The sequence below is a fragment of the Hydra viridissima genome, unplaced genomic scaffold (assembly GCF_058129835.1).
Source record: "Hydra viridissima isolate aposymbiotic clone 2 unplaced genomic scaffold, HvirCarnegie_v1 scaffold_7, whole genome shotgun sequence".
NCBI classification, from domain to species: Eukaryota; Metazoa; Cnidaria; class Hydrozoa; order Anthoathecata; family Hydridae; genus Hydra; species Hydra viridissima.
The window spans coordinates 955,499-983,281 of NW_028324306.1; the positions used below are offsets into that span (position 1 = coordinate 955,499).

The 27,783-nt window shown below is 29.8% G+C and overlaps 1 protein-coding gene and 1 long non-coding RNA gene across 2 annotated transcripts; both read left to right on the plus strand.

Annotated features, from left to right (window-relative positions):
* The first annotated feature begins 13,613 nt into the window (after window positions 1-13,613).
* LOC149885516 (uncharacterized) lies at window positions 13,614-14,087 on the plus strand. The gene has a single exon (XM_090093343.1). The coding sequence runs from the start codon at window positions 13,614-13,616 to the stop codon at window positions 14,085-14,087; it is 474 nt and encodes a 157-aa protein (XP_089949469.1).
* Window positions 14,088-16,104: 2,017 nt separating this feature from the next.
* LOC149885517 (uncharacterized) lies at window positions 16,105-26,655 on the plus strand. The gene is made up of 5 exons (XR_016454136.1): window positions 16,105-16,330; window positions 16,469-16,504; window positions 17,547-17,645; window positions 17,800-18,191; window positions 23,910-26,655. It is a non-coding gene; the product is annotated as an uncharacterized LOC149885517 (long non-coding RNA).
* The last annotated feature ends 1,128 nt before the right edge of the window (window positions 26,656-27,783 follow it).

A 27,783-nucleotide genomic window follows, 5' to 3' on the forward strand; every position in this document is an offset into this window, starting at 1 on the left:
GGGAAGAGAAATAAAATGACAAAAGTTCATTAAATTCGTAGCTAGTCATGAAATCTAGTCATGAAATGATCGAGACTACCAATCGAGACTACCAAAGACTGTACAGACGTTCACTCCAGGATAGTTGAAATAGTCACAATTAAATTTTATTTCAAAATGAAAATCTCAAATACAAAAATTCTTCCGTCACTAAGACAACAATTCTGTTTATGCGACATCATTGAAGCTTAATAATAAATTTAAATGAAAGGAAACAAGAGAAATTTATTGAAGCATAACAAAGGTAAAGAGAAAAAGAAGAATATATACTGGGAGTGGTTCCGCACATAAATAGACATTCAAAGGAGTTGTCGCAGGGGTGTTACAAAAAAGCTTTTTGAAATCCTATTCTCATGACCTGGATCTTCTTATAGAGATCTTCATACACATTTGATTTTAAAGCTCTTGATGCATATAATTTTGTGTGCAATGCAGTGTTCATGCAATACGTTATTCATAATTTTCAAATTTGTACACGCGATATTAGTTTTCAAAAGGGTGCCATGAACGAAGTAGAAATAACAGGTTCAAGTGTCTTTGAAAGTTTTTCATTTAAACAATCAATCCTTACCAGAAGATCCAAATTCTGATATTTTAACATAACCCACTCGAATCATTAAAAAAACGAAAACTGCGTTGAAGCAAAGGTGTTTTTTTGCTTACATCTGAAGAAGCACTGGATAAAAAAACATGCAGAAGTTCAAAAAAAAAAAAGTTAAAGGAAAAAAAAAGGGAAGAAAACGTTTAATTAAAGAAACAAAAACAGAAGTAAAAAATGGCTTAAAACAGGTTTCCCCTAATTTATATTTAAACAGCTCTAACCAAACTGCAAAAAAAAAAAAAAAAAAATATGTAATAACTGTGAACACTTATTTATTTTTACTTTGTTGTTTTTATTTTAACATGAATATTTATGTTATAGTTTCTTGATTAAATAGTTTGGTTCTTATTTCAGTTACACTTTCTTTTCTGATTTAAGTACGTAATTTACAAAAGAAATTATATTAATCTTGTCAAAGTATTTCATCAACTTTAAAATATTTATGTGGTAATTAATTACTATTACAACTATTTTTTGTAAATAGATAAATATATTTGAAATAAATGTAAATGATAAAAATTTAAATAATGTAAGTAAATGAACAATTATATTTTAACATATTTTTTTGTCTATTTACGAAACCATTCAAGTGAAAATAAAGCTGTCTCTCAACAAAGTTTGTTAATAAAGTTGCCATCATCTCTGTGCTGCTCTTGAATACAGACACAATACTTTAGCCATACTTGATGATCCATCAGCATTTGCTCCTGTAATTCTGTCTGATATAATCTCATTTGAAGGAAGAAGCAAGTTCTTGAGAAAAATGGATTTTAAAGTTTGACTTATTTTTCCAGTGCTTTTCTTATTTTAATTAGTATATGTTTAATCTCCTTTAAGTACAAAACGTATTCAAATTTTTAAAAAAATTTTTCACATAAATTGAGCGATATGGTAGACTAAATTCGGGTCCAAGTTCACCCGGCTCCGAAGGGAATATTATAGGCCAAATCCAAACCGGACTGCCCAGTTTTCTATCTTACTGAAGATGGTACACCCCCATTAAATCTAACTTGTAATCTATATTGGTTCAAAGCTTATTGTCAATTTTTATATATGGAAATTCTATTAAAACTTTAACTTTTAAAAAGAAAAATGAGATTTGCATTTTTTGATGCTGAGTCAGCATAGCTTGACTAAAGTCTTACCTTAACAAAAACAAGGATATCTGGAGTGAAATTTGCACTAAATGCGCCATATTTTACTATATGGTAGCAAAAGAGTTGCTCTAGGGCACAAACTAAAATTTTTTCAAATGTTGGGTATATCCAAAATGGCAGCATTAAACGTATTGATTTATTGCCTGTATTAGTCTGACAAACTATATTCAAAATAACTTACTTATTTTTTAAATTTTTATAATTCTAGTTCCAGCCCTCATAGATATAATAGTTGCGATGGAGTTGCAAAGGAGTAAGAAATGGCATTTATCACTATAAATCTTTTTCTATTTACTTTTAAGCACATAATAGTAGAAATATAATATGGACTTTGTACTTCAATGTCTGAAATAACAAAATTCAAAAAAAGAAAATTTTTTTGGGTTTTTAAAGGGGACGTACCACCAAATGATTCGTTTAATGTATTTGATTATAAATAGGGTTTTTAAATCACGATTCTCGATAACCAATGAGGAAATTGCTAACTGTTAAAAGAAAACTTTCTTCGTATTTTCAAGTGTTTAAAAAAGAAGGAAGAAACTCACTTCAAATTGACTGAATAATTTTTAGAGCGTTCTAAGAAAATAACTTTATGTTTTTAATTATGTTTTTTTTTCATTAATTTTTTTCTATTTTTAACTTAACCCTTTAAGTGTTGGTGGCTAATAACATAGGCTAACAAAAAGATTTATCGGACTGGTTTTTACAGTTGTTCTTACATGACTTTGTTACGCTAATTCAAATCTGAAGTCATATTTTTATGGCAGGCCACAGATTTTTTAAAATGTAATTTTCTTTGGTTTTTTTCAAAATTTACGAGGTTTACAAGTGTTTACCAAGATTTTAAAAAGCAGATTTGAAAACTCATAAGGAAATGCTAAAACATGTTTTGAACGGCTTTATTTTTTAGAAAATTAAAAAAAGAAATAGACAACAGATATAAAATGAGTTAAAAATATATTTAAAATGAAAATTTTAGAGCGTAAATATCATCCTGTCAATAAGCATCCGTGTTAAGGTGGCCGTTGGAAAACGTTACGTAACGAAACGTTTTTAAAAGCTGACTAATCGTTTTATCGTTAATAACTGTTATGAAATGAAATATAACATCCTAACATTATGAACCGTTGTTAAGCGTTATCCAGTGTTTTTAAATGTGATACACCATTTTTAACGATTACTATGAATGAAAATGCAGTAAAATAGTTTTTTAGTTTGCTCTTTAAAAGTCCTATGACTGACTATGGCCGAATTTTCTTTCATTGTGGTACATGTCTTTTGATTAATATAAAGCCTCAGATTACTATTATTAAAAATGACTTAGCTTAGTGCTTTGAGGAATAAAACTACATTTTTTCTACCAAAGCCAGATACAGTAAACAAGAGAGAAATTTGTACAAAACTTTTCTTTTGACGAAAAGTTTCTTTATAAATATTTTGAAGCCAAAACAAAATACTTGAAAATTAAAATAATAGATAGACTCAGTAGTTAATATTTTTTCAAGAGAAAAAAGTATATCATAAAGAAAAATTCTTAGATTGGCAAACAATGAACAAAAGGGAAAATAATCAGAAGCGTAGCTAAAAGTTATCTTTTTGTTTTCTTAACCTAACCTTAATATTCAAAAAACTTTGAAATTCTGTTGTTAAGGAAATTTAGCACAACTTTAAGAACTTTTTTTATGCTTCCAATTAATTTATTTAATTTCAATTTCGGTTATTAACTAATACGATTATTTTCCTTTTTTATCAGTTAAAATTACTTTATTTTTCACAAATGATGAGGTATATTTTTCCTGATCTGAGAGATTTGTTAATAAATTGATTAAAGCAAGTTTAACAACAGTCAATCACAGCTGGAGGTAAAATGGCTGCTACTTGTGAATTGATCGAACACTTACATCAAATGAATCGACGTAAATTTGTCACATGGATTTTAGTAGTTGCTCCTTTTAAAACAAGGTATCGAGCAACATAAAACATGATACAAATTTATGTGGATGTTTTTTTGGATTGGGCCCTATTCTGAGGCAATTTTTCTTCTCGCTGACTTGTGCTGTTTCAACTCTTCTCTGTTAAAATAAAATTTTCGGGATATTTATCCTTTGTTTGTCATAATTCCACCAATAACGGTCAATATCGGTCAATAACGGTCAATAACGGTCAATAACGGTCATTATTAGTTATGAGCCAGCTGTAAATTTTGATAACGGTTATTAACCGTTTTTTAATCAAAGTGAATAACGTAACATGACGATCGTAAAAACAACATTTTACATCAGTTTTTCGTTACTAAACGATGGCGAAGGAGCTTAACGCCGATGCTTACCTGTCAAAGTCTCAAGTCTTTTATCGATTTTTTTTTTTTTTTTTTTTTTTTTTTTTTATACAACTTCAATAAATTTACACATCCGTTACATTAAAACTACATGACATCATATAATGCAACGTAAATAAAAAAAAAAAAGAATATAACATAATATTACCACGTATAACATCATAATAAGAAGTGGTTTAGCAAGTAGAACACATCATAATAAAACGTGGTTTAACAAGCATATTTAAGTATAACGTAAAATAATAGAGTTTCTTATCATAAAGACTATCAGTATTTTTTAAAAATAATAGAATAAAAATAAGAAAAAGATAAAAAGACAAGAAATTTTCTTGTTACTTCAAATATATATATATATGTTGTTGTAAAGGAAAACTCGTAGAAGTCTATGAAGACTTATCATGGAGTACCTTTTTTTAAATTGTTAAATAAAGTCTGTTTCATATTTATATATAGTCAAAATACAGTCAGTGATACACATAAATATTTCAGTATAGATTCTGTTGTTAAGTTTAATACATATCAATATAATTGTTGATATTAAGTACGAGGTGTTTTATTTTATTTTTTAAGTTGGCAGGATTATTTAATACTTTAAGTTCTATATTTTTTGATATTATTTTGTTATACAGGTACGGACCCCGGTAGGAAATAGAAAACCGTGAGAACTTTGTTGTTCTTTTAGGCAGTGTGAAATTACCTGTTGCTCTTGTTATATATCTATTAGAGTTAACTTGAAAGAAGTTATTTAAAAAATGCGATGGGACTAGTCCAAGTTTGTATTTTAGCATAAATAGTACATTTTGGTAGATGTTGATTTGGTAGACATTTAGTGCATTTAAGGTTTTTAGTAAGGGTTCAGCATGGGTGAGTTTATCTTTATCATAAACTAGTCTTGATGCATGTTTTTGACTTATATAAATAGTACTCAATTTGGATTTGTGTGTACTTGCCCATGTAATATTAGCGTACGTAAGATAACTTTGGATGTAAGAAAAATAAAGCGATTTAAGGTTATGTTGGGATAACATAGGTTTAACTTTGTAGAGTATCCCAATATTTTTCGAAATTTTGGTGTTTATTGTACTTATATGGGCTCTCCAAGATATATTTTCGTCAATAAGGATCCCAAGAAATTTAGTTGTTTCTGTTCTTTCAATGTTTACCTTATCTATTTTTAGTGAGGGAAGGATAGTAGGTATATTATTTTTTTGTTTTTTGGAGTGAAACAATATGTATTTTGTTTTTTCTGTGTTTAGTGATAACTTATTCAATTTCAACCATATATTTAATCTTTTAAGCTCTTTGTTCATACATTTGTAAAGGTCTTTGATTGAGTTCGAGGAATAAAATAAGTTTGTGTCGTCGGCAAACATAATTACATCAAGTTTATCCAAGGCTTTTGTAAGGTCATTTATATATAGAAGAAACAAAAGAGGTCCAAGAATGGAACCTTGGGGGACACCGCACTCAACTCGAAGTAGTTTTGAGTGTTTATAACTATCTAAAAAAACACATTGTTGCCTGTTGCTAAGATAGTTTTTGAACCAGTCAAGGGTTATGTTTTTTATCCCATAGCTTTCCATTTTTTTAAGTAAGATATTATGATTTACAGTATCAAACGCTTTTGACAGGTCTATAAAGATGCCTAGAACATACTGTTTTTTGTAAAAAGAATCACTTATAGTGTTAACTAGATCTAGGATTGCGTGTTCAGTTGAATATTGTTTTTGGAAACCGAATTGCTTTTTATTTAGAATTTTATTTTGGATTAGGTACTCATACAATCTGTTATAGATTACTCTTTCGAGAAGCTTAGAAAAGGTAGGGAGTACCGAGATAGGTCTATAGTTATTAATTAAGTATGTTTCACCTGATTTAAATATTGGTACTACTTTAGCTACTTTAAATTTGTCCGGTACAACTCCTGTTTTAATCGAAGACTTAAAAGTTTCATATATAGGTTTATTTATCGTTGTAAAGACATTTGCCACTACCCTACTACAGATATCATCTATACCTGGAGTTTTATTTAATTTTAAGGAATTTAGAGCAACATTAAGTTCTTGATAGTTTAGTTCTTTGTAGCTTAGTTCGCTCTGGGTATCGCTTAGGTATGATTTGAAAGAGTTATTAGGGGACTTAATTTTCGAGGCAAGATTAGGGCCAATGTTAACAAAAAAATCGTTGAATTTTTCAGCAATCGTATTTTTGTCACTGTACACTGTATTGTCAATGACGATTTGAGCAGGTAAGGTATTTGATTTAAATTTTTTGTTCCCAATTATTTCTTTTATAGTATTCCATGTTTTTTTAATGTCACCTGTTGCATTTTTTATTTGATTCGAGTAGTAAATTTTCTTCGATTTTTTTTTTATTTTTTCAAATAAATTTTTGTATTGTTTGTAAGTGTTTAGATTTTTTTCATTTCTGTTTTTTAAATATTTGATGTAAAGTCTTTGTTTTTTTTTTGAAGATTTTTTTATACCTCTGGTAATCCATGGACATTGTAAGTATTTTACTTTTAATTCTTGTTCTACAATTGGGAAATGATTATCGTAGTGCTTTAAGAATATTTCTATAAATTCATTATAAGCAGAGTTGGTATGCCCAAGGTTGCATTCTTGGTAAATCCTATCCCACCTTACTGCCGATAGTGATTCTTTAAACTGTTGAATAGTAAAATTATTAATTTTTCGTTTACAGACTTTGATTTTAGAGTTATTATTTTTTGTGTCTTGAGAAAAGGAAAAGTATATTGGAAAGTGATCGGATATATCCGTTTTGATAACACCTGCTTTTAATGAAGAATCATAAAATGAATTAGTCAATATGTTGTCTATTGCAGTGATTGAATTAAATGTTACCCGGGTTGGTTTGTTTATTATAGGAAAGATGTAGTGTCAAAAAAAGTTTTGGTAACAGCATCTTCATTGTACTGTAGACAGTTTATATTTATGTCTCCAATACAAAATAAAATTTTGTGCTCTTTGTTATTTTTTAGAAATATTTGTTTTAGGTGATTTGAAAAATTTTTTATATCACCTTCAGGTGGTCTGTAACAGGTGGGCACCAGTATATTTTTTAATTTTTTGTTCATTATTTCAATCGTAAAGACCTCACCATCGGCATCGGAAACCGAAAGATCGTCTCTAATTTTAGTTGTCAGATCATTATGAATATAAGTCATAATTCCACCTCCTCGTTTTTGAACTTTTCGTTCATAAGATATTAGCTTGTAGTTCGGAATTAACAGGTTTGAATTTAATCTGGATGATTCGTCAGAACACCAAGTTTCTGTTAAGCAAATCATACTGAACAAATAATTACATTCTATAAGAAAATGTTTTAGTTTGTCAATATTGTTAATTATACTTCTTATATTTATGTGTATCACCGTAAATTTATTATTTAATGATTTTAATTCATTTTTAAAAGTTCCTAATTCAAAAAACCGCGAGTTAAAATTATTTTCATTAAAAAAATTCAAATCTGGATCGTAAGAGTTATTAAGTAAAGTTATTTACCGATTTGAAAACATTAAAGTGTTGCGTTTCATAATCTATTGTTTGTTTAGCCATTAGTTAAGATAATCAACTTCGCTACGATCGCTTAAAATTACGTAAGACTTTTTCTTTATCATACGCAAAAATTTTCTCATTTTCTAAATTCGCGACAAAAAACTTTATTAAATTTAATTATAGCGTATTTACCTTGATTACGAAGATTTTTAACTTCTTCCCAAAGTTTTTTTCTCTCTTCCATCGTCTCTTTAGCAAAGTCTTCATTTATATATAGTCCACTACCTTTTAGGTTTTTAAGTGAACTTAAAATTTTAATTTTATCTTGGTAGTTTAAAAGTTTCACTACGACAGTTCTCGGTGTTTTGTCTTCTTTATACGACCCAACTCGATGCGCTCGTTCCACAATAATTTCAGTTGAAATTTTAAGGTTGTTTGTAAATATTTTTTTCACAGATTTTTCACAATCACTCCAACTTTCTCCTGGTGAATCTTTTAAACCATCAACTCTAATGTTGTTACGACGAGAGCGGTTTTCTAAGTCAGTATTTTTTTTATTTATATTTTTAATTTCAAGATCATATTTCTTCCTTATTTGTGTTAATTCTTCGTTTATTTTCTCTTCTTGAAAGTGGAGACTTTCTTTCACATCATTTAAGTCTTTTTCAATATTTCGCATATTTACTTTGTTTATCTTCAATTCATTTTCTATTTTGTCGAGTCTATCAGAAATTATTTTTATATTTCCATGTCGAGAACACGTGCGTTAGCGGCAAAAAAGTACAACGTTCAACAATTTTTTAAAAAAGTAATGTACACTGTAGTGAGTAAAAGCGATTGAAGATAATATCATTTCCTCAAACGTATATATATTTAATTGGACAGAAACTTTCGCTTATATTTCTTACGGCTGTAAACTTTTTCTGAGTTATCTTGATTGTAATGCTCCAGCAGTAGTCTGTATAAAAATTGAATTAGATCAACCCTACCCAAATTGCATTGCTGGGTGGTATTGGTAAATGAAATTGCCTTCGCATACACAGTTTTAAAAAAAGACCTCTATTTTTTAACTATCTGATAAAAGCACCTTTCGGGTATCTATTTTTGGTTTTGGACACCGATAGAATTGGTAGAGGTCTGTTATTTAAAAATTTTATTTCCCTAGGTATCAAGTTGTTTCGAGTATTAACAGTTTCAAATGTCCCATGGTATAGATGGTATGGTGTAATACTCGATCGGGAAACCAGGAGTCGACAGCTTGAAAACTAAATAGCTATAAGTAAGTTAGTGAATCTCGGGGTCCTAAAAATGACCAAACCCGTCCCAACCCGGAAAGGTATAGGAGCCCAAAAAACAACAACAACAAAAAAACATTTACTCATGTTTCATTATTTTTAAATAATAACTAGATAATAAGTAAAAATAAAAAAATTATTTTTCGCAAACTTTTTTTTAAAATATATATCAGGACTTTCTTACAGCATAGGACTTCGTTAGGTCTCACACTACGCTAAAGATCATTGTTTTTGGTTGAATGAAACTAAAACCTACCGAAATTCTTAAGCAAAAATTTGTAATAACTCGAAACTAAAATCTAAGCGCGCGTAAGTTCATCAAAATCAAGTCAAGGATTTTAAAGTTTCATTTTTATTCAGAAAATTTTGATCGAGTTTCAAGAATTTATCAAGTTTTACAAATTTCAACAAAGTTGTTTAACAAACACAATAATTGTTCGAGGATAGAAAATAAATTCAATATTGAATCGTCATTTCTTGTCAACATCATCTTAAAAACTTTTTGTTCTATGACATGGTTCAGGATCCCGTTCAACAAGAAGTAAAAAAAGCCATTCAAAAGACCCGGTGGCATAGTGTTGCGCCAAATCGCGCAGTCATTCAAGCCTCTCACGCTCCCTTTTTTGTAATGTAAAAAAAAACGAGCATTTTGTTTCCTTTTTCTCTTTTTAAGTAATAAAGACAGTTCTCAGCACTCGTTCTTATGATTAAAATAAAAATTTCATTATATCGTATTTAAGTAATACGACATAGAGCCCACGGAGAAATTTTGAATAAAGTACGGTGGCAAAGAATAAAAAGGATAAAAGCAAAAATCTGATCTATTGATAAGGATAAGTTATGTTTATTTTTATACTTTTTTTTCTAAGTGCAATTTGGAATTTTTGAAATAATTTGTTGACAGTGCACTACTTGATTAATCTTTTAATTACATTTTTGAAATAATTTGTTGACAGTGCACTACTTGATTAATCTTTTAATTGTCACTTTATTTAAAAGTTAGTTTTGAGTTATTTTACAGAGATTTATTTATAGTGATATAAAAAAAAAAAAAAAGAAAAAGTGTACTCTACAATTTCTTTCCGTAAAAGCATTAGGGCGACATTCTTTCGTAATTAAATAACCATTATAAGTCATTTGATTTGCGATTACACAGTTAGTTGTATTTAAACAGCCATTTCGATTTGCAATTGCTTGTGATTAATTATCAAACTCATATCACTCTCCAATCAGTTCAGATACTAGATTATTATTATTATTATTATTATCGGATTATAAAGTTTGGTAATTTTGCTTGAATGTCAAACCTGCCAATCAAAACGTAAACTTAACGCTGTTAACATAAAACTATTAAATAAACTTTTTGAAAAATCATCCGAAATTCTATCTAACAACAATGAGGAAGACCAATATCAAAGTGTAATCGATATTTACGACACTATTACTGAGAAATTCACTAAGGGTATTTTTAATTAGATGAAGAAATTTCCTTGCTTATCGAAGATGATGATGAACTACAGCAGGATGCAGAATCATCTACGGAATTTACACTCTCATGTAAGAACAAACTTTTAATTGTTAACAGGCATTTAAAAAAACACGATCCCAAGATCGATTCTTTAAGTTTATCAAGCAATTCTAAAAATAAAACAATCAAACTTCCTATATCAAAACTAGAATCATTTGGTGGCAGACCAGAAAGCTGGGTAACATTTGTAGAGAATTTTAATTGTGCAATTGATCTTAATGATGATTTATCTGACATCCAAAAAATGACTTACTTACACAACTTCCTTCAGGGACCTGCCCTAGCCTCTATAACCGGTCTCGCCTTGACAAACGAAAATTACAAGACTGTATTAGAAATACTTAAACGAAGATATGACAATAAGCAAGCTTTTATATCATCACATATGCGTAAACTCTTGTCATCAGAGAGAATCCATAGTATTAGTAAAATAGAGCAGTTAAGAAAATTTTTTGACAGCTAAGAAATGCAAGTCTCGAGAGAATACCCGAATTCTCGAAGTCTCGAGAATTTGGGTGTTAGTAGTGATATGTACGGACCTCGCCTTATCCCAGTAATTTTGGAAAAGGTACCAGAAGAACTAACATTAATTGTCAGCCGTCAATTTAGTAACAAATACAACTAGGATATTAAATCAGTTGTTGATCTTCTAAAGACTGAATTACGTGCGCGAGAACAAGTATTAACTAACTCATTTAATAAATCAGACAGATTTATAACTGAGGAAGCATTTTACACTAGTGCAAATAGCAGAGAATCAAATCGAATTTATCTAATTCATTTAACAGGATACCACATCGGTACAAATCATTTCCAAATAATACATATTTTGAAATTCTAAATAATTCCTATTTTGAAAGGAACAATCCAAGAGATTTTAAAAATCTAAATAAATGTTTATTTTGTGACCAGTCGCATAAATCACTATACTGTCGTTCAGTTACAAATATTCAATCAAGAAAGAAAATCATCAGTGATAAAAAAACTTTGCTTCGAATACTTTGGAAGTGGACACATAAGTAAACAGTGTTTATCTCAAATAAAATGATTTAAATGTGGAAGTCATCATCATGCTGCATTATGTATCGATACACAAAACTCTAAGCTACAAAATCAATCTCATCATAATCAATTTGAAGGACAATTGACTTCAGTTGCAAAAGCTACATCTGAAGTTAAACAACCTGTTTTGCTGCAAACTGTATCAACTCAAGTCCTACGAAGGTACGAAGGAAATAAGAATAAAAACATTTGGTAACAATAATACAGGAGAAACTTTGAAAAAAGTTGAGTTGCGAATTAAATGTTTACTCGGCCGAACAATACGAATAGTTTGCTACGTAAAAGATATATGTTCTCCTTTTAACGGAAAATATATAAATCTTGCTAGTGAAAAGTATAGACACTTACGTAATCTTAAGTTAGCAGACAGTAGTTTGAGAAATGGTGGTATGAAAGTAGATGTTCTGACTAGAGCTGACTTTTATTGGTCATTTGTCGAGAATGCAATCATTAGAGGCTACCACAATGATCCAATTGTTTTAAAATTTAAACTAGGTTTTTTTACTAAGTGTTCCTATTTTTGCTAAAAAGGTATTTGAAAATGAGCCAGGTAGTTGTGGTAACCCTGCCCATGTCATGTTAGTAGAATCATCTCTTTCTCCAGAGTCTTTAGTGAAAGAATCCATGGCGTCAGTTTGGGGGATTGGGGAGTTAGACGATTCCAACTTTGAGGTTACTAATAAGTTTCGCCTCAAAATTAAATACAATGATACCCAAAAGCAATACAGTGTTAGATTACCATTTAAAGTAGAACACCATCCAATTTGTGACAATTATGTATAAAAAGATTTAAGAGCCTACAGAAGAAACTAAGTAAAGATGAGGCACTCCTCCAATCATACAACGACATTTTAAAAAATCAATTTTTAAAAGGTGTTATTGAGCCAGTAATTAAAAACGCTAAAGATCTAAGCCAGAAGCACAACATACCCCACCGACCTGTAGCATTACCCCACCGACCAAATAGCATTATCTCCCCTAGATCGTGATTATAATCGGTTTTTACGGTTCAAAGATCTCAATGAAATTAATACGGACAACAAAATATGAAAAACATTCAATGAAACATTCATATGAAAAAAATTACAGACTTTGTAGGATGCTATTCGGAATTACATCATCTTCATTTCTCTATTCAGCAACACTAATCACACATGTTGAACGATACATACACAACGATCCAAATTTTATTCACAAGCTAATGAGCTCATTACACGTAGATGATCTCATTACAGGAGGTGATTGCATAAACGCAGCACTAGAATTTTATCAAAAAGCCAAATGTCGTCTCCAAGATGCAGGTTTCAATCTACGAAAATTTGAATCGAACAGTAAAGAATTAGAGAATTTAATAAACGAACAAAACTTTCAGCCTCTCAGCACTATTCATAGCTACCATCTTTGATCCGCTGGGTATCAGGAATTATGTTTGAACGAAATAGGATGGGACACTAAGCTTGAGAGTAATTTGTTGATAGTGTGGCAAGCGATTGTTGATGATTTCCATTTCTCTTAAAATATAATTATTCCAAGGTGGTACATTAATCATTGTAATAGTCCAGTCCTGGACATTTGATTGTATGGGTTTAGTGATGCGAGTCTTAATGCTTACGGCTGTTGTTTTTTTTATTATACTCCTTTGTTAACAAACAACACCATTGCTCACTAATTACAGCAAAATCTAGATTTGCTCAAGTTAAGAAAAGTACTGTTCCTCGTCTAGAGTTAAGGGCTGCGTTGTTACTAGCGGAAACGATATCTGTTGTTTTAAAAAAACTTTCTCCAATTTTTTTATTTTAAAGAAGTTTTTTGCTGGACTGATTCTGCTATTGTTTTGCATTGGATTAATAACAGTAAAAAAAATTATTATCCCTTTATTCAAAAACGTGTACAAAAAATTCAAAATACTTTTCATATTTCCCATTAGAAATATGTTGACTCTGAAAGCAATCTAGCAAATATAGTATCAAGAGGTACAACTCTGGCAAATTTACACAATTACAAGCTTTGGTTTAATGGATCTTTATTTTTACATAATAATCCTAAAGTTTGATTTAGTAAGTCAACCTATGATTATGTTAGACGAATATTTAACTAATGTAATTACAAACGACATATCTATTGATTTGAATATTATTGACATCAAAGAGTTTAATAACTATTTATGTTTATTACGTGCTACAACTTTAGTAATGAGTATCATAAAGAACCTAAGGAAGAAGAAGGCAAAAGAGGATTTAAAGTTAACTACTTTAGAATCAACGGAAATTGGAGCCGCGTTAAAAATTTGGATTGAATATACACAAAAAATCTTGGCAAATACAAAAAATTATAAACAACTTCAATGTGATCTAAATTTACAAAATGTTGTTGGTATTATACGATGCTATGGACGAGTAGAAAATGCACCGATCACGTCAGATATGAAACACCCTATCTTCTTACCGCGTAATTCAGAACTTACTGACTTAGTTATTTACTATAATCACTCGTTAGTCATGCAGAATGGAGTCAAAGAAACTTTAAACCAACTACGCAGTGTGTCTTGAGTACCGAAAGCGAGAAATTATATTAAAAGGCTTATTGAAGATGCCATTTGTGCAAGCGTTTCGGGTAAGAGTAAGGACTACCTTACTCTTACCCGGGAGGCCCCGACCCTCCTTGGGTTTTAAGCAGGCTTAATGATGATCACGCTTTTAAGTTTTCAGGTGCTGACTACGCAGGCCCATTATACGTTAAGAATATATATGAGGGCAATCGCCCAATTACATTTACATATGTAATTGGGCGATTGCCCTACACCGAATCACGTGTTATGAGGAAAAACAATCAACTTCAAAGCAATTAAGGAAGACTTAATAGAGTGCAATTCAAATACACTTAGTAAATATATTAAGCGTGTACTAAATCATTATTAGAAGCGCTGGTGAGAAGAATACATCACAGAGCTTAAAGAATATTAAAAACACACAAAAAAAAATGGCACAAATCAAATTGGATTCAATGATTTTGTATTAATCCATAGCCCAAATGTTAAACGCGGGTTCTGGAAAACCGGAATAGTGCAGAAATTGATCGGGTCGCATGACAAGCAAATTCGAGCAGCAGCAGCATCAGTTAGGTACGTCAATAATGAAAAAGAAATTGTTATCGAATGACCTATAAACATCTATATTTGCTGGAAGAACAATGGAAGAAAGAATTATTCAAGTGAGATTTTGCGATGAGGATGACATCGAACTTTTAGTTACAATTAATATTGGGCGAGGAACGTTGCGCGCAATCGCGCAGCCGTTCAAGCCTCTAACGCTTCCTTTTTTGTTATGTAAAACACGAGCATTTTGTTTCCTTTTTCTCTTTACAAAAAATAAAGACAGTTATTAGCACGCGTTCTTATAAGTAAAATAAAAGTTTCATTGTATTCTATTTAAGTAATACAACACATAGCATTCAGATTTGATGAGGAAGAAGATCCAGTTTTTCAAGTTATCAACTCTTATACCCGAACCAATTCAAACAGTTCAGTTGAGCAGCAAGCTTGCAAATTCGGCATCTGAATTGAATTAGACAAAAGTCTAAGGAAACACAAACAAGGAATGGTGGAGACTGTTAGCCAACATTTACCCTCTTCTCGCAAAACTTGAACAAAAAGTTATTGGGATTCCAGCCTCATCCCAGGATAAGAAAGAGTTTTTTCTGGGTCAGGCGGCACAGCGACATGCAGATGAACAATCCTTCGTAAATAGTTAAAAAAAAAATTTTTTATGTCCGAAAGAATACTAAAGTCGTAAAGCTTTAATTTTTCAGTATTGGACTGATTTTATTTCAGGATTTAAAACCAAATTAAGTAACAGTATTTCATATTATTAAAATTTATTCTTGTTATTGTTTGGAAAGAAAAAAATAAAAAAAAAATAAAAAAAGGCTGTAAATTTTTTAACAAGAAAACAAAAAAATATATAAAAAATGATAGTTGAAAAACACGTAAAAATTCGATAAAAACGGGTCAAAGCAATAATTGCTTATTATTTATTATTATGATAATTATTATCAAATAATGTTACCGTGGTGTGACCTAACTAAGTCCTATGCTTTAAGAAAGTCCTAATTTAAGAAATGACAATTTTCCTATACATAAAATAAAAATTTAGTGGAAAAAAATTTAGTTATTTTAACTAACTAGATATCTTGATACTAGTTAGTTAAAATAACTAAATTTTTTTAGTTATTTTAACTAACAGGTATCAAGATATAATCCAGTAATATTTTCTTCAAAGTCGGCAGCCGAAAAAATCGCAGCCGAAGCTCTGTTTTCGGCAAGTTCTCTTGCTTCGTTTGAGAAACATAAAAAACTTTCTTCTACAAACAGTAGAGTTTAGTTTCCATATAACTACTTTCTTAAAATTTAGAAAGAAAAAAAAAATAAATAAATAAAAAAGTAAACAGAAATAAAAAAAAATTGATAAAAAAAAAAATATAAATAAAATAATAATAATAATAAAATAAAAAAGCTAATTAGAATTTAAAACAATTGCGCATATATTAAAGATCAAAAGACTATTTTTAAATTACGTCAGTTTAAATCAATAAGTTCTTTAAAAAAGCAAAATAAAGAAAGGGGAATTTCTCAGGAATTTTCTTAGCAACGCGGATATACTTAACTTAAATCTTTACAGGGTGATTAAGTAGCAGTGTGTAAATGGACGTTGCACGTGTTCAACCTTAGACTCGTTGAATATTCTGAAAATATGTACTTTGGTTGTGATACAGTTTTATGTACTATTTTCGAAAGGTAACAATTTAATTTAAATTTCTATATAAATATACACACTTTTTTTTAATGCGGATAGAATTCTTTGAACCGTAATTAAACACTTTATATATAAGTTTGCGTTAAAATGTTTTCACTTTTTCTTGTATTGTTTCATAGGATGTCTAGTGTGGTTGATTATGTGGAAGAATTTAAGTATGCATTTGTATTTATTGATTAGTTATAAGAAATTTAGGATAGCTTTTGGCTTGCATGTTTGCTTTTTTAGGTGTGCTAAAACAGAACCAATTTTTTGATTTTTTGTTATTTAATGTACTTAATAGATTTTTTGTCATTGGTTCTATTCTTTTGATGCATACAATACAGTGCATGTAATTGCACTGTATTTTGTTTGCAATTTTCAAAAAGTTCAGCCAGCACATGACAATGGCTTGGGACAATGTGTGATGTTTAGAAAAGATAGTCCTTTGTTCTGTTAAAAGTAACAACTTAATGTTTAACTTAGAGTGTTTAAGTAGCTCTTGGCTTTTGGCTGAATTGTGTAAAATCTCATCAGGTTTGGCTTTCAAATCTTTCTTTTGAGTTTTACACCAAGTGTTACTATTTTAGTGTCTACTGCAGCATTGTATGGATTTGTGTATGCCTTTGCCAGTTTTATGTTCACTGCAGTAGTTAAGACTAGCTTAAAGTGTAGAGATGGTTCACTGTAACATTTACAAGCAATAAGGTGTAAAGACTAATCTGTTTGAAATAATGTTTATAAAAAATCTAAGTATTGTAAAAAAATGTTTCAGAATTAAATGCAAACAGAAAAACAAAGGAAATCAGTTAAGATTTCTTTTTTTGAATGCTGATTCATTTTCTGAACCATCAAAATCAAATTAAAAAAAAATCTGAGATTCGAAGCACTGTCTCATTTTCTGTTAAAGATTTACAAGCTCCATTTGTTATCACTTTCCTCATGTATTCTTCATACCTTTGTTACCTCCATGTGCTCTAACAACTTCTAACTTTAATTCCCTAGTTTTGATGCCAATGCTAAAGTGAGTTCTTTCCCTTCTTAACTTTGAGCATGTCATTCTAAGAAGACAAGTTTTCCTATTTGCATGCACTGAGTTTGGTTTGTTTTAAAACACTTGTTGTTTGCACAAGGTAGGTTTGTAGGTCTATTTCAAAATACTTTTGGATCTAAAAGTGGTCAAATATTGATAATTTCATAGAACTTTTCCAATTGTAGGTAAATGATGAGTTGGCATTTACTAAAATGAGAAGCAGAAGCATCTGACACTAGCAGCAGTACCATGCAATTACCATCTGACAGTAGCAGCAGTACCATGCAAGTGATGAGTTTGCTTCTTTGAATTTCAATATATTTGTTTTGAAATTTAGTTTTCATTAGTTTGGTGAGATGAGGAAGTTCTTTTTAATTGTGCTTTAAGTTTTTAAATTGTTTTAAGCTGTAATGTTTCTTATCTCTTCTATTGATATAGGTTGTAATAAAAACACAAAGTAAAACTTTTTTAATACCCAAAAAGTGTAAATTGATGAAAGCCAAGCTCTGTGGGTACACCTGTTGGTATGTGTGTTTTATTTGAATACAGATTTTATGTAAAAGCTCTGGATTTTAATTTCTCTGTTTAACTTTTTTTATTTATAGTTTGGAATTTTTCTAATTTATATTTTCTAAGTTTTTCATTGATTGTTAACCAAATATCTCAAGAGCATAAGAATAGATGCATTTTGTCTTTGTAACCTTTTCTTGGAAATAATTCATGCATGTTATACATATATATATAAACACACACTTTCGGCTTTTGTTTTGATGAGTATGCCAGCTTCTATGCTGTAGAGGATCATTTAAACCAGGTTTTCTATGATAAAGGTGTGTTAATATTGACCATATGTTTTTATTTTCTCTATGATGTCTCTAGGGTTTTAGTAAATAAAATTTGCTTTGTTTATTTGATACATCTCTTTAGAATTTTTTGAAGGTATATGTAGTGAACTAGAAACCTTTGATTTGATTTTTCAATACATAGCCTGTATGAGACATGAAAGATATGTGAATCTGTTTAATATTCCACCATCATTCTTGTTTCTGTTTTAAGCAGTTTTCAATATGATAAAATTTGTAAGTAAATAATTATATTAAAACAGATATTTTAAAGAAAAACATAATAAAATGATGTACAGGTTGAAAATTAGTATCTGAAGATATGTGGATGAGAAACATATAATTAATGACTGTTACCTACTGAGTATTTCTTTTAAAATTTAGTTTTTCTTTATCAAAGCATCAAAATATACAGTAATTGTAATTATATTGTAAAAATGTTATAATATAAATATATTTTAATATAAATAAAATTATATAATCTTATAAAGTATTACATTATAATATATAAAAAATGTTAAAATAAAATAATGTTGAAATGTTGAAATGTCTTTAGCTCCTCTTTTCCCTTCTCCATTCTAACATTAGATGTATCTTTAAAATTTTCTTTTATAATGGTTTCTTTGTGTTTGGGCTTCTCAGTGACTTCTCATTGTCATTTGTTATTTTGTAAAACATTGGTTTTTGGATTGGGCGGCTAAACAGCTACAAATGACATTTTTTTTACGTTTTCAATTACATTTTGATAAATTACATAGATTTTCAATTACATTTTGATAAATTACATAGATTTTCAATTACATTTTGATAAATTGCATAGATTTTCCAGTCAACATAATCTTACTCTTCTTTGGGAAGTGTTAGGGTTAGACTTTGGGAAGTGTTAGGGTTAGACTTTTGAGTGACTGAGCAGCTGAAAGTTTGAATTTTTAAGATATAACTATTTCTTGATTTTGTGTCTTGATTAATTTCACTTCTCATTTTTTTCAAAAGATAACTGTCACAATTAAGTATGATCACAAATGGCTTTTCATTTGCTTCCCTGGCTTAATGTTAGTTTCTTTTCTTAATAACTTATACTGAACTATTCTTCTGATTTGAAAAGGTATTCTATAATCAACTTGTATTTTGCATTCTTACAGTTTACATATATCTTTTTTCTGAAATTTCTCGCATATTAAGACCTTATTCTGATAAATTCTGGTGCTAGAAATAAGCTTTTGAATTCTTCAATTTTGGTGAAATAGTTAATTGCCAAAGCAAGACTCAACTACACTATTGAATTTTTGTGATGAATTACTGACCTCCATTGCTTCAAGAGTAACATGTTTTCCAGCAAACTGTCAGAGATTTTCAATATTTTTCAACAATTTTGACCTTCTGGACCTTCATATTGACCACTATAGTAAAGTTGAGAATTAATTTTTGTTTCTGAGAGCCATTTAGATAGGCCAGATCATTTTCCTCTCAAAAACTTCTTTTGGTGGGATAAGACCAAGGACTAATGAATCATTAGAATCTGATAAAATAAGAGGAGAATGAATGACATTTTTGAAATATTTTGTATGCTGAATGTTTGCAGCTGACTCAATAAATGCATTGTATTCTGTTGTTTAGTGTTTCCAGTGTTTTAGGTTTGTCAGTTTTGTCAAGGTTTTTTTAAGTTGATGTTAAACCATCAGCATGAGTGCGTGCTTGCATGGGATTGTATTCCACACAAGATATTTGCCATTTTCACTTCACTTGACACAACATATTCAGCGTCTTTGGTATCAATCAGATCAAGAAATGCCTTCACACTTTCTTCAAGAACATGTTTCAAACTGAATATCCAATTTGAATAGGAAATGGATGTCTTCCACAGGGTTGTTTGAGGCGAATAGTATCTTTAGGAGATGATGGTGTTGATGTGATAAAATGTTTAGCAATATCACCAGCTGCAAGCTGGTCTCTACTTGCAATTTAAATAATTTTTGATGAAGGGATGATTAGTGAAAGATGTGTGAAATCCCCCAACCAATAATGGAAAAGAAATTGGAATATCTTTTTTCTACAGTATGCTCTTTTATTTTGTTTGTATCAATGAATTTTGGATGCAGTGCTTTTTAGCCAGCCTTTTCATCTAGCTATTTTGCAGATGAGGAACTCACAGAAATTATTTTCTGAATTGATCATAGTTGACTTGATTGCTTTGAAATTGATCAAACAAGGCAAATTGACTTTGCAACCCTCAGACGTTTTCCATAATGCTGTCTTACAGCCATAGCAGATCCCAGAAAAGACTGGTTTCATCAGAGTCAATTGATACTTGAAGAACATACAAAAAAATTTTGTTATATTTATTCAGTGAGGACTCTATCTGCTTTCTTTATGCAAACAGTAAAAACAACTTTTCTACTTTCTTCATGTGTCTGTGCTAGAGCCATATTGAAATGTAGCTAAAGATAAGTAAACAAACGATTAAATTTTTAATGCATTTTATAAAAAAAACCATTAGATAAATTTTTATACATTTCATGTGATTCAAAAGTAATGTTAAATGACTTATTTTGCATAGTAATAATCGCTAAATGCTTAAAAGAAGTTAAAAGTTGCCAAATAAAACTATACTAGTATAGAAAGATATGTTTATATACTGTAGAAGTGTGAAACTCTGCTGTCATTTACTGAGTTTTCAGCCAACTTAATTTCTCTTTCCTTCTTAGAGATTAGATTTCGATGAAAGTATCTAGTTGGTTCCTCAATGGTCTACCCTATCATTCCACCAAAGGGTTTTCTCTGTTTTTTTTATTTTTCAAAATTACTAAAACTTATAGGTGTAGTCAGTCCTAATTTTTGATATCAGTCTTTAGACAAACAATTGTTTAATGATTTGTATTACTTCTGGTTGCTCAAGATGCATTTCTTCGCATTAATGAATTTCTTTATTCACTAAGTCTTGTAACCAGAAAAAAGAGTAGGAATTTATGTTCGGAGGTTGGAAGGTACCAACGTCGTCATTGTGATCGTCATGCTGGTGAAGCATTGTATGAGAGTAGTTTTTCCTGTGTTGCTGGGTCCAATTAAGATGATAGTTGATTTCTTTGATTCTTTATTGTCCATGATATTGAAAATGTTGTATAACATATCTTTTAAAGTAGTATTTTTTTCTTTTGCAATACTATGTAGTACCTGAAGTGCTGTTAATATTTATCAAAATATTTATTGTGAACAATACGTGTAGTTAAAACAAATGAAGAAAATTTCTTGAATGGTATAAAAATACTTATGGAGAAGATATTAAATTAAACTATGAAAGCTAAACATTTTTTTGTAAATTTATTTTAACATGTTTTTTTTTTCTTCAATTTTATTGATTTATTGATTTCTTTACTGATTTACATTGCATAAAAGCATTTTTTTTTTTTTTTTAAAAAGTTTGAAAAATATAAATTGGCTGGAAGATCGTAAATTGACTTTCAACAAATGATTGCCACAAATGAAAGAATTCCAATCAACAAAAAATATTTTGTCATATTGGTGTCACTTTATTTTATTGTAAATTTATTTTAACAAGTTACAAAATCTTAACCTTGATGTATTTCCTCTATTAAATATTGAGCCAAAACCACAATATTGATGTTTTAAATTTTATTGATAATCTTTAATCAAAGTAGTTAACAATCCCATAATTTCTTGTTTGAATTTAACCCATAATTTAATGTCACCATTTCCAATTGTTTGTTCCAACTGGATTGTTATTAAAAGTGTATACAATCGGTTTTTGATGGCTTTTTTCTCAGGGCTACAATGCCTTGTTACGTCTCCTTTAGATCTTCCGTTCATTGATACAATGAACGGAAGATCTAAAGGAGATGTAACAAGACATTGTATCTCCTTTAGATCTTCCGTTCATTGATACAGGCCTTCGTGATAGGGACAAACTAAAATCATTTTTGATATCGGTCTTCAAGCACACATTCCCTTCAAATAGTTGTTTGATTATTTGAATAAAACCTCTGGCCTCTCTAAATGCATTTCTTCATATCTGTAGATTTACTTGTTTACCCAATCTTGAAACCAGAAGTTAGAGTAGGAATTGGTATTACGTGGCTGATGTGTACCAACATCATCGTTGTGATATATGCTAGTATGACATTAAAATAGTGTAGTTTTGGCTGTATTACTTGGACCTATGATTATAACTGTTGACTTCTTTGAATCTTTGCTGTCCATGATGTTGAATATATTGCAGAGCATATCTTTTGATGTTGTACTATTTTTCTTGACTATGCTTCTTAAAACTTGTAGCGTGGTAGAGTAACTTATTATCAATTCCCCATTTATATCGTGAAGAACTTGTAAGCAGTTAAAACCATTGTAGCATTTGCAGATTTCGAATTCCACAAGATTTAGTTGTTCACTAAACAATTGAGAATATGATTGTTTCACTTTTGTAGCATAAGCCTGATTAAATGCAACGTTTTTGATAAATTTAAGTTGTGTAGGATTGAGTTTGGTTTCAAGAACACGTAGTGTAGCATTATGTGCAAGTTTTGTATTGTATCGACCTTTATTGTACAATTTCAAATCCACAATTAATTTATGTAGTTTTCGTTTATTTTGTAATTTTGGATCTTTGCACTGGTTTCGTGATGAACATTAGTAAGACACCATCGATTTCCAGAAATATGTCATCATTGTCATCATCATAAGCAGACTAAAAAAACAGCAAAATATTTTTCAATATTTATTCATATAAGTATATTGTGTCTTTACAACATTTTAATGACGTATGTAAAGATTGATTATATGTTTCTTTCATTTTAAAGTATGATTGAGCATTAGCTAATATAGGACCAAAGGCAGCTGTTTCGTAATCTCTATATTTTTCAATATATTTGGCCTCGTTCTCCACATTTATTCTTGAATTGCCATGTATATCAATTAAGTCGTCAAGGGCACAGGCTTCTTTCGATCTCACGAAGCACTTCTTCTGATACTTTTGCTTGTCTTTTTCTTTGAAAAATGCTTGAATCTCCTTTACGTTTGTTTTGCGTGCAGACTTCGCAATCTGGATTGCCGTACTTTCTAAAGTAGACTCGAAATAATTTGGAGTAGTGGAGCGCGAGTGTTCCCTCTGGTTTACAAATACTGCTGAGCATCCAATGCGCGTGTCGCACATGTCGGTAGCATCCATCGTGGTATGAGCAGTGTTTGATGGTTCCAAATTTTTGAACCCATTCTTCATCACCTTTTTCTCCATCATCTTCTCCAACGTTAAATATATAATGCTCTGTGCAATACTTTTTAGATTTAAAGTTTCACTAAAATTGCAAATGTTGTTGCTATTTAACTTGTTTTTGTATTTATATTCTCCCCTATTAAAGCTGGAATTTATAGTAGATAACTACTCCCATATTGACCAATTTTGGGCGGCGGATAATCATTGTACATATTGACACAAATATCTTAGACAAGTTAATTTTTTAAAATGTTTGTTAATACGTACAATAATTAACGGAGCCGCCCAAAATTTGTCAATGTAGGAGTAGTTATCTACTATAAATTCCAGCTTTAATAGGGGAGAATATAAATAATATTGTGAAAATAACATCGCTGAAGAAAAGGTGGGGATCCAATTACCGTTTGAAATTCTTCGCTCGTGTATAATCTAAAAAAGATAGCACGAAGTTTGTTAAAAGCATTTTTATTTTTGTCATAAAGGTTTTTTACGAAGTCAACTTTTTTCTTGCGTCGATGAATTTCTCAATGAAATATTCCTATAACAATGTACGGTCTCTTCATCTCTCGACGTTCTATTGTTCGCTTCAAACCGATTGAACCGTTAAGTTAAAAAAAAAAGCACCATGGTTCAAAGAAATCATGATTTAATCAAAACCTGAAGAAAAAGTAAGAAAAAGTTGGCTTTATAATGCTTTATATTCGCATTTGTGTCAGGTTATCAAAAATCGCTCTTCCTAGGTTTAAAAAAATCCTGCTCTTTTAAGTTCCGAATGCAAGAAACAAGCTTGATATTTCAAGTCATACTTCAAATCTAAAGTTTGGTTTCAAGACATTTTTATTGACTTGTCTTAAAATCAAACTTGATACTTGAAGTACGACTCGAAATTTAAGTTCGATTCATGCATTCGGGACTTATTTTCAGAAAAAATATGCCAGTTCAGTTTCTTATATAAAAATGTAATAGAACTTATAAAACTATTAACATTTTTTTAAATATTAAATCAATTTTTTCAATGAATCTATCCGACTGAATTAAAATATATAGGTCTGTAACGGCTTAGATATTATGTTATTTTTTATCCTGTATCAACTTTTTCTTTTTTCTTTTTTATCATTTTACAAAATAATGAAAAAGGTAAATCAACTTAAAACTAACTTAATTTAAATAAGAAAACTTTTTTAAAATTAAAAGGCAATATGTTAATTCTGTAAAATCTTGAGGATTAAAACTGATCGTTTGGAGAGACTGTGTTTAAAATTAGTATAAAATGCAAGTGTCTATGCTGCTCCACCAACAGAATATATAATAAAAAAGAGGTCTGTGGAGAGCACGCACCAATAAATTGACCATTAACAATAATAACAATAACTAGGTTACAAATACCACATTTAACAACACCCACTTACAATAATTAAATAATAATTATCACTTTCAGCATGCTCCTTTACAATAATTTATTTTTTACTGTCACTTTTAACAAATTCCTAATACTAACAGCCTCGATAAATTGACACATTAGAAACACGTTTCAAAGAATCGAGACCTGATAACGAAGAAAGGGCAAAAACGTTAAAGAACTGTCAATTTTTTCCTTTATTTTTTTCCTTATTAGTCTCCCTTTTGTTTTTTTGACCTTGACATCCTTTTTTTTTTGCTCAATTCGAGGTTGTTTTTTTGCTCAATTCGAGGTTGTTTTTTTGTATAATTTTGATTGTTTTGAAATATTTGATTTTTTTGAGATGATTTTTTTTCATGTTTTTTAAAGTTTTTAAGTTCAAAATGAGAAAGTAAAGGCATTAATGTATATAAAAATACGTAACAGTTTGTGTGAATGTTAAAAAGTTGTGTATTTGATTGAAAGTATATTTATTTGAATATACATATACACACGGCTGTAACAGTTCAATTTAAGACATGTAACAAAATATATGAAATTTATATAGCAAGTAATATATATATATATATATATATATATATATATAAACGACTGTAACGGTATTTAAGAATATGTGCCGATTAAAAATTTTTTAATTTGTTGGAAACACAAATCAATGAGTGCTTAAAAAAGGAATCTATTGAATCAGAAATGAAAGAAAGCAGCCATTAACTTGTTTCAGTCAGCTGCTCTAACGCTCGACAACTTCTTGCTTGAAAATAATCACGATACTTACGTGCTACTTGCCACGCGTTTTCAAACACCACTTTGTCCAATGTATGAGTCATATAGAATTAAAAATTGACAATTTTTGTCGAAAAATCTGATGAAAAGAAAAGAAAAAGGGAAGAGAAATAAAATGACAAAAGTTCATTAAATTCGTAGCTAGTCATGAAATCTAGTCATGAAATGATCGAGACTACCAATCGAGACTACCAAAGACTGTACAGACGTTCACTCCAGGATAGTTGAAATAGTCACAATTAAATTTTATTTCAAAATGAAAATCTCAAATACAAAAATTCTTCCGTCACTAAGACAACAATTCTGTTTATGCGACATCATTGAAGCTTAATAATAAATTTAAATGAAAGGAAACAAGAGAAATTTATTGAAGCATAACAAAGGTAAAGAGAAAAAGAAGAATATATACTGGGAGTGGTTCCGCACATAAATAGACATTCAAAGGAGTTGTCGCAGGGGTGTTACAAAAAAGCTTTTTGAAATCCTATTCTCATGACCTGGATCTTCTTATAGAGATCTTCATACACATTTGATTTTAAAGCTCTTGATGCATATAATTTTGTGTGCAATGCAGTGTTCATGCAATACTTTATTCATAATTTTCAAATTTGTACACGCGATATTAGTTTTAAAAATGGTGCCATGAACGAAGTAGAAATAACAGGTTCAAGTGTCTTTGAAAGTTTTTTATTTAAACAATCAATCTCTACCAGAAGATCCAAATTCTGATGTCTTAACATATTCCACTCAAATCATTAAAAAAACGAAAACTGCGTTGAAGCAAAGGTGTTTTTTTGCTTATATCTGAAGAAGAAGCACTGGATAACAAACATGCAGAAGTTAAAAAAAAAATTGAAGAAAAAAAAAGAGAAGAAAACGTTCAGTTAAATGACTTTAAACAACTGTAACCAAAAAAAATGCTTTAAAAAAAAAAGTAAGAGTAATAATTATTAAATTGTGAACATTTATTTTTATTTTTATTTTGTTTTTATTTTAACTTGAATATTTGTTATAGTTTCTAGCTTAAATAGTATGGTTCTTCTTTCAATTGAAATTTTTTCTGATAAAAGCACGTAATTTAAAAAAAAAAAAGCCTAAGTAGGTGGGTAGGTCAGAATTAAGTAGGGAGCGGCCCAAAAATAGATCTTTTACCTCATCTGAAAAGTTGATGCTGAAACACATCAAGTCTGTTTTTTTTTAATCATTTTTCTAATTTATATTATAAATTATACATCCCTAAATATCGTATTTATATGCTAGTTTATTTATTAATGTGACACTACATAAAACTTTATCTCTAATTAATAAATACGATGCGGGGAGATATTGGTCAGTTTACCCTACTCCGTCACAAAGCCTTAAGAAAAATACTTTTGTCTCGGCGTTAAAGGCAAAAAGGAACAAGACTTTTACTGCTCAATGAAAATGCATGTCTGTATTAGGAAAAACATGCAATAAAAAGCAACATGGCAATCGTCTCATGAGTGAAACATAACTGAACCTTTTACAAAGTGCTGCTACAGGTATGGGGGGAAAAGGGTCACTAAAAAACCTTACAATTGCATACAAGGGGACGGGGGGTTTGTTCAAGAAAGCGTGTACCAACGCGGTCTTATCTTTCTCAAAAATTATTCCTAAAACTTGATATGTATGTTAACAAAAAGCGTGTACCAACGCGGTCTTATCTTTCTCAAAAATTATTCCTAAAATTTGATATGTATGTTAACAAAAAGCAATATATTTCTCGAATCCATATTTTTTCTGATTTCGGTCACTGGATGAAAAGAGAAAGCAGGCAATTGTTTTTCAAATTGCTTATCTTTCACAATGTCGTGTGATTGGATGGTGGAGCAAAATTTATCTTATTTGCTATTTTTTTTTTAAATTACCTAACCTGGTTTCTATCTTTTTTATTAAAATGTTACAACAAATTTTATTTTTTTATTATCTTTTAAACTAATATTTCATTATAAATTTTTATTATTAGTAATGTACTACTTTAAATTATTATAAAGGCAAAAAAAACAATTTTTTTTCTATTCGAATAACTGAACACATTACAACGAAAAAAACTGTTTATTTCCAAGATGTCGAACTAATGAGAACGAATTAGTAGTAAAAGCAACAAAGTCAAAATGATCAATCATGTCATTATGAGGAAATGCTTTATAACT

Excerpts from the sequence above, each read along its gene's own strand:
- LOC149885516 (XM_090093343.1), top strand. The coding sequence starts at position 13,614 with ATGTTAGACGAATATTTAACTAATGTAATTACAAACGACATATCTATT.